Genomic DNA, 11549 nt, shown 5'->3' on the forward strand with positions numbered 1-11549 from the left:
CATGAATTGTTTCTCCTTTTCTATTTCTCCCAAACTTATTTACTGCTGATCTTTTTACATTTCTCTATGAATTTCTGCAACATTATGCAAATGACGGGACTTATCATTCAAAGTGCATAGATCAGACCGAGTCAGCTCTCATCATCACGCCCCTTTCTGGGGGACAACGATCCGGCGTACAGCGTTGACGGCAACGGTGAACCGGAGGTAGGAGAGACTTTTCTCCAAACACCTTCTTTAAACCAACCAACTTAAATAATAACACAGCGAAGAGTAGCTTTGTAGTTAGTTGTACTAACAATAATGTAAAAAAAAAAAGCTTGTCTCCAATTCTTTCCTGTAAAATATCCTAAATAAGTTCTGCTGTAAGGACTTTGTTGTGTTCAGTGCCATGAAATAACCTGTGTTGTGATTTGGCGCTAAATAAATAAATAAATTGAATTGAACGGGACGGTCAGTTGTCAGAACGGTGCTAACGTTTGCGAGAATACTATTTGTAGAGCATGAATGAAAAGTCAAATATTTTGTTGGTAATTTGCTCATCTGGAGACTCGGTAAGGTAAAAAAAAAAAAGGGGTCTGCGTAGGACACCTGTGACCACTGAGTGAGTGGGGTTATAGCACCTGAGACTGTAGGGACATCACTGAAGAGGGATCAAATTCAACTTTTTCGATATATCTAGCCTGTTCTATGGCACGCAGAGCGGGCATTTATTTACTTTTATAAACTAATTTACCTCTGGTGGTATTCTAATGGTTTGGTTTTTACCGCTCTTCTACATTAAAGTCTATGGAGAGTGTCACTTGTTTTCCCCCAAAAGATGGCGGGGACCTGCTGTAAGGCAAAGTTCCCGCATGTGCCGACCGGATTTCATCATCTCTGATTAAATTGATATTGAATATATAAATTGATGAGTTATGAAAGCACACAACGTGGCATCTTCACTGTGAGATCCAAATGGAAAGTAGAGAGCTAAAACACAGTGTCTTAACGATTATACAGCATGTCCATGTGTTATATTAACACATCTAACGTGGGTTATTACAGTTTTAGAGTTACCACAAGGTGTGTTTAGGGAAGCATGCTGTTTCTTCTAAGCTAGGTGCTAAGCTAACGCTGCACTGAACATATAAATAATGATATCAATGTTCTCATCCAATGAGGTACGACAGCAAACGCGTATTTACCAACACGTCAGAGCATTTCTTATAGAAGGAATAAACCTTTGTTTAAACGTCATTTGTTTCCAAGAAAAAAACATGATCATCATAAAACTGACGGAGGCTATGCATGCAATAAAAAATATGAAAAAAAAAAAAGCAGCACTTACCACTGAAATGCGTTGAAATGGAAGTAAACCATGCCAAGGCCATACAAAAAGGCAGCATTCTGGGAAAAAACAGACATTCGATAACTGTTACAGACAGCAACAGATTTTTGTCCTCACAACATGTTTACTGTACACAACGTGGCAAGAAGCTAAAAACTAGCATCCTCGATGGTATCAACTAAAAATTATATCTCTCATTGCCAGTTAAACATAATTATTTACATACATTCAGGCAAGGAATAATTTCCAAGTCAAAGAAGCCATTCAAATGACAGACCCTGCTATATCCTCCAATTAGGGAATTACAGTCTTCACATTTTACAGTACAGATAACAGTATTTTGCATTAAACTGAAATCACCTCTGCAGCTGTAGCAAGAGTCTGCCAATGAGTCGCACTGACTCACTGATAATGATCATGCATTTCCATCATTAAAATAATGTTGACGTATCTTTTCTGTAATGCCTTTCCATTTGACTGTACTTGGTCAACAACATCAGTCCGGTTCTTGCCAATAAAAGTCCCGCTTTGACCTCCAAATTCAGACTATTTACATCGGTGCTGCGACCAAGTGCGCCTCACACCATCATCAGGCAGAGGGCAGGACCTCACACCATCATCAGGCAGAGGGCAGGACCTCACACCATCATCAGGCAGAGGGCAGGACCTCACACCATCATCAGGCAGAGGGCAGGACCTCACACCATCATCAGGGAGAGGGCAGGACCTCACACCATCATCAGGCAGAGGGCAGGACCTCACACCATCATCAGGGAGAGGGCAGGACCTCACACCATCATCAGGCAGAGGGCAGGACCTCACACCATCATCAGGCAGAGGGCAGGACCTCACACCATCATCAGGGAGAGGGCAGGACCTCACACCATCATCAGGCAGAGGGCAGGACCTCACACCATCATCAGGGAGAGGGCAGGACCTCACACCATCATCAGGCAGAGGGCAGGACCTCACACCATCATCAGGCAGAGGGCAGGACCTCACACCATCATCAGGCAGAGGGCAGGACCTCACACCATCACCTCACTGTGGAGATGTGTAATCCCGAGGAGCCCAGAGCTGTCACGTCTGATCACAATCGAACTCTCATCACCTCGGTTTAATGGGCATTCCAAACAGAGAAACATCAAACCAAACGGACCTGTTCATCCACATGGAGGGAGTCGGCTGGACGCCATCATATCGCAGATGGTTGGACAATTTAACTCCAGGCCATGAGCAGGGACTGAAGGCTGTCTACACTGAAGCATATATTTCCATAAATCAAACTGAAACATTATGACGTACCTATTCCCAACATAAAGTCATATATTGCATGATAGAGAAGAGCATCATTGTGGATGACTTAATAGTGGAGTGATAGATGCATACCGACGTTTTTTAATTTCTTTGTATTACCTCGTATGAAGTTTTGCCTTCCTTCACAATATTCTCTGCAATCCCCCATCTATAGTAACAATGAATGTGATGTGAGGCTCCAGAAGTTAAGATACACTTCTAGTAAAGGAGGATCATATACAGAAAGGACAGATTGTTGAAAAGTTGTTTAATGCAAAAAACAAAACAAAAAAACAAAACACCTAATTAGGTTAACTGGCAAAAGATCAGTAACATGATTGGGTTTAACACGAGCACCCCAGACACTTATCTCATTTAAGATGGACTGAGGCAAGATGGAAAACTGTCCTGTGGTCTGATGAATCAATTTTTTTTTAATTATCTCTTGAAATAATGAACACTGCATCCTCCGGGCTAAAGAGGAGAGGGACCATACAGCCGGTTATCAGTGCACACGGCATGGGTAGCTTGCACATCTAGGAAGGAGCCATGAATGCTGAACGATAAATACAGGTTTTGGTGCAGCATATGCCGCCATCCAGACGTCTCCTTGATTATTTCAGCAAAACAAAGTCAAACTGGCAAATTCAAAATGAGCATATACAGTGGGTACGGAAAGTATTCAGACCCCTTTAAATTTTTCACTCTTTGTTTCATTGCAGCCATGTGCTAAAATCAAAAAAGTTCATTTTATTTCTCATTAATGTACACTCAGCACCCCATGTTGACAGAAAAAAACAGAAATGTAGAAATTTGTGCAAATTTATTAAAAAAGAAAAACTGAAATATCACATGGTCATAAGTATTCAGACCCTTTGCTGTGACACTCATATTTAACTCACATGCTGTCCATTTCTTCTGATCCTCCTTGAGATGGTTCTACTCCTTCATTGGAGTCCAGCTGTGTTTAATTAAACTGATTGGACCTGATTAGGAAAGGCACACACCTGTCTATATAAGACCTTACAGCTCACAGTGCATGTCAGAGCAAATGAGAATCATGAGGTTGAAGGAACTGTCCAAGGAGCTCAGAGACAGAATTGTGGCAAGGCACAGATCTGGCCAAGGTTACAAAATAATTTCTGCAGCACTCAAGGTTCCTAAGAGCACAGTGGCCTCCATAATCCTTAAATGGAAGAAGTTTGGGACGACCAGAACTCTTCCTAGACCTGGCCGTCCAGCCAAACTGAGCAATCGTGGGAGAAGAGCCTTGGTGAGAGAGGTAAAGAAGAACCCAAAGATCACTGTGGCTGAGCTCCAGAGATGCAGTAGGGAGATGGGAGAAAGTTCCACAAAGTCAACTATCACTGCAGCCCTCCACCAGTCGGGGCTTTATGGCAGAGTGGCCCGACGGAAGCCTCTCCTCAGTGCAAGACATATGAAAGCCCGCATAGAGTTTGCCAAAAAAACACATGAAGGACTCCCAGACTATGAGAAATAAGATTCTCTGGTCTGATGAGACCAAGATTGAACTTTTTGGCGTTAATTCTAAGCGGTATGTGTGGAGAAAACCAGGCACTGCTCATCACCTGCCCAATACAATCCCAACAGTGAAACATGGTGGTGGCAGCATCATGCTATGGGGGTGTTTTTCAGCTGCAGGGACAGGACGACTGGTTGCAATTGAAGGAAAGATGAATGCGGCCAAGTACAGAGATATCCTGGAAGAAAACCTCTTCCAGAGTGCTCTGGACCTCAGACTGGGCCGAAGGTTCACCTTCCAACAAGACAATGACCCTAAGCACACAGCTAAAATAACAAAGGAGTGGCTTCGGAACAACTCTGTGACCACTCTTGACTGGCCCAGCCAGAGCCCTGACCTAAACCCAATTGAGCATCTCTGGAGAGACCTGAAAATGGCCGTCCACCAACGTTCACCATCCAACCTGACGGAACTGGAGAGGATCTGCAAGGAAGAATGGCAGAGGATCCCCAAATCCAGGTGTGAAAAGCTTGTTGCATCATTCCCAAGAAGACTCATGGCTGTACTCGCTCAAAAGGGTGCTTCTACTCAATACTGAGCAAAGGGTCTGAATACTTATGACCATGTGATATTTCAGTTTTTCTTTTTTAATAAATTTGCACAAATTTCTACATTTGTTTTTTTCTGTCAAGATGGGGTGCTGAGTGTACATTAATGAGAAATAAAATGAACTTTTTTGATTTTAGCAAATGGCTGCAATGAAACAAAGAGTAAAAAATTTAAAGGGGTCTGAATACTTTCCGTACCCACTGTATATTCAATAGAACACTAAAGTTTCCCCGTTTCAACATTTGATATGTTGTCTTTGGTCTATGTGAAATTAAATATGGGTTTACATGATTTGCAGATGATCCCATTCTGTTTTTATTTAGATTTTACACAGTATCCCAACTTTTTGGGAAACAGGGTTGTAAAGTTGTGATCGAATATATGGTTCTATGAATACAGCCAAGAGAATTGTACTGTGACGACTCTTTACTGCAGCGCCTGTAGCCAGCAAAGCATTTTTTGTGGCGATCGTGATCATTCACAATAACACAACTTTTACTATGTGAAGAAAATTGAAATATTTATACACATTTCGACCTGTTGACGTAATGATGGGATACGGTTACACAGCGTTGTGTTATTTACTTAATTTCTGTGCACTGGTTTAACCTCAGCTCTGTGTTTCACTCTCTGGGTGTTTCATAAAGAGCGGGACTCAGCCCCCACTACATACACACAGCTCTCCACACACAAATGGCAAAGGAGAGACACAGTTTAAGTTAACAACTCAGAAATCACTCGTTACGTTACTGGAAGTGAATTAAAAGTCATTCATTTTGTATTGAACGAACGTCAAGGTGAAACTTCCGAAAATCTGGCCAAAATATGTTTGTTTGGTTTTTTTTGCTCTGAATCTGACGTTAGTGGTGAGGAAGCAATCAGAAGCTCTGCTGCTGATCACGCTAGCCGTCCTGCCCAGAGCACCAGTGGCTCTCAGCCCTCCCGCTGATACAACTGCAACCCACCCGCCACCTCCACCAATCGCCATGAATTCAATGACACATGCAATCAGGCCCTCTCCCACTATCTGCATGTGAATCCCTGTCGCTACGGGAAACAACAACAACCTCCGAGCTAATAAACGCATGTGCTGAAAATTTTAAATTTTGTTTGTCTTTTTTATCAGTAAAAGTCATCTCACAAAATCAACAAGCTGTACATGTTGTATGTGGCATTTCTTTTGCAGGGACTGGGCCATTTTGAAGCCAGGCCTCATCTCTCTACGTGCAAATGTTCAATCAATACAAGTTCTCCCTGACTTTTTTTTTTTTGCAAGTGCCGTCGCGGCATCCTGGACTTAACACCGCCCAAGATGACCATGATTGATTTAAAGAAATATTACCATGGCAGGGTGCTTTTCCCAAATAGCCGAATAATATATGAGTGGAGTGAGACCATTCCTGCACATGGCAGTGGAGATAAGTCTGGCTCTGAAAAACTAGCTTTAAAGTGACTATAATATTAATACTAGTTTATCAATTACAATGGGAAACAATGTAACAATATGTTACTTAAAGCAATAAACCTACAGAGATTTATCAATCGAGCCCGACATCCCCCGTTGTATTATAGAGCTTTACATTGAGTTTCAAATTGATGTTCAGCTGAGCTTAAGTTCACTTGGTTTACTGTCTGAGTTCCTTATCAGCACTCTCCTATTTGCAGAAGCAGTCAGCAGCTGGTTTCTGTGAAAAAGCTCTAAAAACACACTGGATGCGACATACTGAACACCACACAGCAGACAGACACAGATGGAAACAAGACATGAACATACTGGGATGTTTAGCAGCTAAAGAGACAGATATTTCCCCCAGGAGCTGCTGGAGACCAGAAAGGAGCTACAAGAGGAAATCCTGGTGTAATGTTTGCCTAGATGCCAAAAACATTACCCCAAATGAATAATCATGTTGCTTTGAAACTGCTGTATGCAATTCTGTAATTATTAGCAAACATGTTTGATATTGTGCGGGTGGAACCATAAATTTATAACAGTTAGAACTGAACTGCATTTGAATTTCACGCTGGAGATGTGAAGAGTGTGTCGAAATGCCGACCTAGGGCGCATACAGACAATGTGACAGCAACAGTTTTACTATTTCATGGCATGTCATACTGCAAGACGGGTCTTGCAAATTTGTCAGACTATACAATACCAATTTTGAGGTATGTCAAATTGTACAATGCACGCCTGTTGAGTTGTTGCACTAATATGCAAGTATTCAAAAATAAATGTCATCAACTGTCATCAAACACCAAAAACACTCGTTTTGAAAATCCTGCAAAACAAACTTCCATTAAAAAACCTCAGAAGACAATGAGGCTGTGAAGCTTGGCGCAGCCAGAAAAAAAAAGGGAGCATAAAATGTAGATTTGAGCTTGAGGTACCAATATTTTTTTAGCAGTGATATTACACTAGATTTTTGTATATTCAGCACTGTGTCTTGTTGTAGTCTAATTGGTTGGATTGAAATGGTGGGCCTACAATCAGATTGTGGAATTAAAATCCACACTGGACCACCGTGTTAGATTTTGAGGTTAGGTTTCTCTCACGACTATCAGTGTTCACAGCCTGAAACACTGTAAAAGGTGCCTTAAATCTTCATGCCACAGTATTTCCAGACTGAAACTCCTCCACAGATTTTAAAAACCTTGTTAAAGGTTGTTCCAAACACTGCAGGGAAATCAGGAAATCAGGCAGAATATATTTTCAAAATGCAAATCACTTCAGCTGCGGGGTTTTCATTTATATCTGGCAACACTGTAAACATGTAAATGCTTGTAAAACCCTGCTGTATTCTCATTTGACAAAGCACAACCTGACAGATCTATAACTGACTGCCAAATAAATTATACAAACATAAGTGGTCAGTTCCTGAAGTCAATATACAGTCGGCTGCTCTGTGCGAGCACTATTCAACTTCATCTGCATCAGGAACAGTAGGCTGTTGAGCCAATGAAATACGATTCTGTATATGCTCCCTGTGTAACCTGTTAGGGCTGTGATTCGCCGACTTGACCATCCGCCTCTATTGCATTTGAGAATCCGTGATGTTCCACTGCTCTCTGTGATGGTAGTGTCTCTCAGGCACCGTTGCTTCGGATCAGTTTTTCTTGCTAGTTCTTTGGCTGAGAGCATTAGTGCAGAAGAACAAAAGCAGTAGAGCGAAAAATCCCTCTGCAGAGGATACACACAAGGTCATCATAAACTTGTAAATTATGTCCAAGGTGTCTGAGTAATCCAGGAATCGTTTTTCGAGAAAAATAATGTCGATGATGAATAAACTAGGACCAAAGAGGATGAAAATGGTAGAATGGAAGCTGTGTATTCATGCACAGTAACCATTCCTGTCACCTGGGCACAGAGCGTACATACAAGCGGGTGCCATCAACTTCAGCCATTTGATCAAGTGCAACTTTTATGCAAACTGTGAGGTGTTGTGCAGCCACACCATTTCATCAGCAAGTCCCAGCAAATTCAGCCTATAAAAGAACTACAAAAAAAGCTTTCCTAATGCGTACGTTTCATTTGTGTCGTTTTGTGCAAACTCACCTTCCAGTAGTCCGACTGTAAACTGAAGTACCTCTGGTATGCAGATAATGCTGAGGAGATGGTGATTTGAATAAAATAGCATGAAAGAGAAAGAGGGGGAGACACAAGAGGACAGTTAATCACAATGTTAAAAACTCATTATATTCAATTCAGCTCCACCTAAACACTTCCTGACATGAAAACCTTCAAGACGAGCTCAACATGTCGAATCAGAATAATACTTTGCATTTTCTAGCAGCGTAAAGTCACAAGAGGAGCAGAGAAAAAGATTTGAGAGGAGATGTAGAAACAAATAACAGGCAGGACTGTTTCCTCGTCTCACCTTTTGGGTAGTCCTCCAGCAGGAGGTTGAAGTGGCCGAGCTGGCAGAAAATGTCAGAGTCCACTTTCCCTTCTGCTTTCAGGATGAGGGCATCATAGCAGCTAATAGCCTGAACAAAAGATCAACAGATGTGAGGAGTTAGAGGGTGCAGAGAAGAATTTTGAGTCAAATCTCCAGTCGATCTTCTGCATATTACACAAAATTATCAAGTAATGGCCAATATGGTAGGCAAATGTTGATTACAACTTGTCCTTAATGCTTAGGCCTTAACGATAACTTAGGTTTATTCTGGGTAAAGATCTGACACAGCTGAAGAATATACCACCAAAGGGGCCTGTTCTTCAAACCTTGCAAAGTCGCTTTGCATAGTACTGGCTAAATGCCCAAATATAGACCTTGTTAGTCAGTATTTAAAAAAGGTAGGTAGGTAGGTAGGTAGGTAGGTATATACTTTATTAATCCCCGAGGGGAAATGTTTTTGGCTAAACAAATTACTTTGAATAGCCCCTACGGCAGCCACTGGAGAGAAATGATTAGTGAGTGCGTGCGCATATGAAACAGAGATGGCAAAACAATTACATTAGATGCAATGTGTCACAATAAAAAATAATTTAGAATCGAACATTTTGTGATCTTGTTGAGCTTTGCAATCGCTAAAATAAAATGGATACCAACTCAAATTTACTAAAGATCTCAAATCTAAACAATCCAGCACAGACTGGCTGAAATGAAACTTGACCCTTTGCCTGCATGTACCATTAAGATAGTAGCGTTTCTGGATTTAACATGATAAGTGATGCTCTCAGGTGCCAACTATTAAATCAGAAGCGGCAAGAACACCAACTTTATCAATCTGGTTACAGTAGTGGGTAATACTCATGCACAAATATTAATTTCTGGCTGGTGTCAGCAGGCAGTATAGAGTATTTATTATGTTCGGTTCTTGATCTAAAGATCTTGCAAGCAGCATCTTATCCGTCTGAATTTAATGCATGTGCATCAAACACAAACAGTTAAAATAACAGTGTGCATAACATTACTGCTGTTTATTTGTAACACATAGATACAAGCACACTAGTAGTGTATGTTTTCTACAATCAACTCTATGGCTTGATGAAACTGACATAAACCTTTTTCTGACATAAAGTCTTAAAATCAAAAGACTAGCCAGATTCCATAAGCATTTTTCAAATAAGCAGACCTTATTCAGGGGTGTAAAAAAACAGTCATGCATCGCTGCAACGCTGCAACACCAGCTACATTGAATTAAAAACTTGGGGAAAATGAATGTATGAAATATACATTTATTTATTTTTAATAATGAACTAGTCCCTATGACCTCCTAAGACCGTGTGACTCAGCAAACATAACTCTTACACACACATCCTCCAATCGTGTAAACTATGAGTTGGGTTTTATTCTGAAGTTAAGCTGTGTATCAGCTCAAACGATGCCAAACAAACAAACAAACAAACAAACAAAAAAGGACTCCCCTTCCCCCATATCTTTAAATGGTAGTGTCCAGAATGGTTGTAAAGGAAATCCGGTGATATTATAAAACACACGGTAGTTTCATGTTGGTGTGATGTTATCAGGAAGAAAACCACCAATAACCAGATGTGTCGTGCTTCGGTTTAATGTTACGAGACGTCTGTGCAGGTATCCAGCAAAGCACGAAGGACGGCAACAACTTGAGGCGAAGACCGACAGTATGTCTGGGCCTAACAAACAAAGTGCCCCTCCAACAACAGCCCGGTAGCCACATGTTAGAGACGCAGACCGGGCGCAGGCAGCGACACGGGCCGCCGGACCAGGACCGTACGTGCGCACCGAGCGCCGCACTGTTACTTCAGTGCTCGTCCGCCGCTTCCGCTTCAATCAGTCATCTTTGTTATGAACACTGAGCGTCGAGGCAGCGTTCATGTCCGCGGAGCTTAGCCTAGCTGCTGCTAGTTAGCCAGCAAACGTCTGGCTCGGTGTGTTCTTCCTATCCCGCCATCTTGGGTCCAAGTCGAGCAGCCAGATTCTCCCTAAAATAACACGCAGCGTGTTTCTGCGGACCGTCTCAGCTGCGCGGTGTCGTTCACGGCTCCATGCGGCTGAGGGAGGGAGAAGCGCGCTGGGCAGCGAGCCGCTCCGTGCTACCAGAGCGGGCTGACACCAGCTCTCACTCCGGCTGCCTCATCGAGGACGGACGGACGGACGGTCTGCCGGGACATGTCTGTCCCCTTCATGTCCCTCCTCTCTCGATGAACCACAAAATAAACATAAAAGTGAGCACTTGCCCCACGCTGTCACACTTTTCACAAGTCAAATGTAAGTGAGCGGATCAGCGCGGTGCTCCGTTTGTTCACCCCGGTGTCAGGTCACCACCGGGGGGCAGGTGGACCACGAGCACTCCGCCGGGGGACCGCGGGCTTCACAGAGACATGTGCGCGGTGACAAACCCCCTTTTCGGTCGTCGGTACCACGCTACCGTGTAGCTACCGCGTAGCGTGGTACCGACTCCCTGAACCCCCGATGACACCGCCGGCTGCTCCAGGGTGGAGGTCCCGGGTGGAGGTCCCGGGTGGAGGTCCATCCCGGAGCACCGCGCCGCTTTAAACCCGTTTAATGCGGACGAACATCGCAGATGTTCTGCAGCCGGTTCGTGACGGACCCGCCGACGGGTTCAGTCAGCCGCTGGTTCTGCTTCAAAGTTGGGCAGCCGAGGCTCGTGTACCGCCTCGGCTGGCCGTGAAGCCAGAGAGGCGTCGGGAGGTCGGTACCACTTATTTCAGGTGGGACATTCAGCGATCAGAGGAGATAGCGGAGAGCCGACGGGGACCTGCTCCGTGTCATACCTTCAGCAGCAAGGCCTTCGTTCTGGCGCCATCTTCTTGAAGCCTGTGAAATCCAAACAGTGAACTGCAAGTAGAGGACAGACAACACAGGCGGTTCCGTATTACTTGGGGGCATT

At 43.3% G+C, this 11549-nt stretch overlaps 1 protein-coding gene across 1 annotated transcript in view; it reads right to left on the reverse strand.

Moving 5' to 3' along the window:
* The window catches only part of kdm6a (lysine (K)-specific demethylase 6A), a 49292-nt gene that overhangs the window by 37485 nt on the left and 258 nt on the right, over positions 1–11549 (reverse strand). The window contains 4 exon segments of the mRNA XM_069155105.1: positions 1331–1389; positions 8269–8318; positions 8591–8699; positions 11434–11497. Coding sequence (XP_069011206.1) covers positions 1331–1389; positions 8269–8318; positions 8591–8699; positions 11434–11497 — 282 coding nt within the window.

This window comes from Embiotoca jacksoni, unplaced genomic scaffold (genome assembly GCF_022577435.1).
Source record: "Embiotoca jacksoni isolate LCO1_2020_lvr unplaced genomic scaffold, fEmbJac1.0.p SCAF_2, whole genome shotgun sequence".
NCBI lineage: Eukaryota > Metazoa > Chordata > Actinopteri > Embiotocidae > Embiotoca > Embiotoca jacksoni.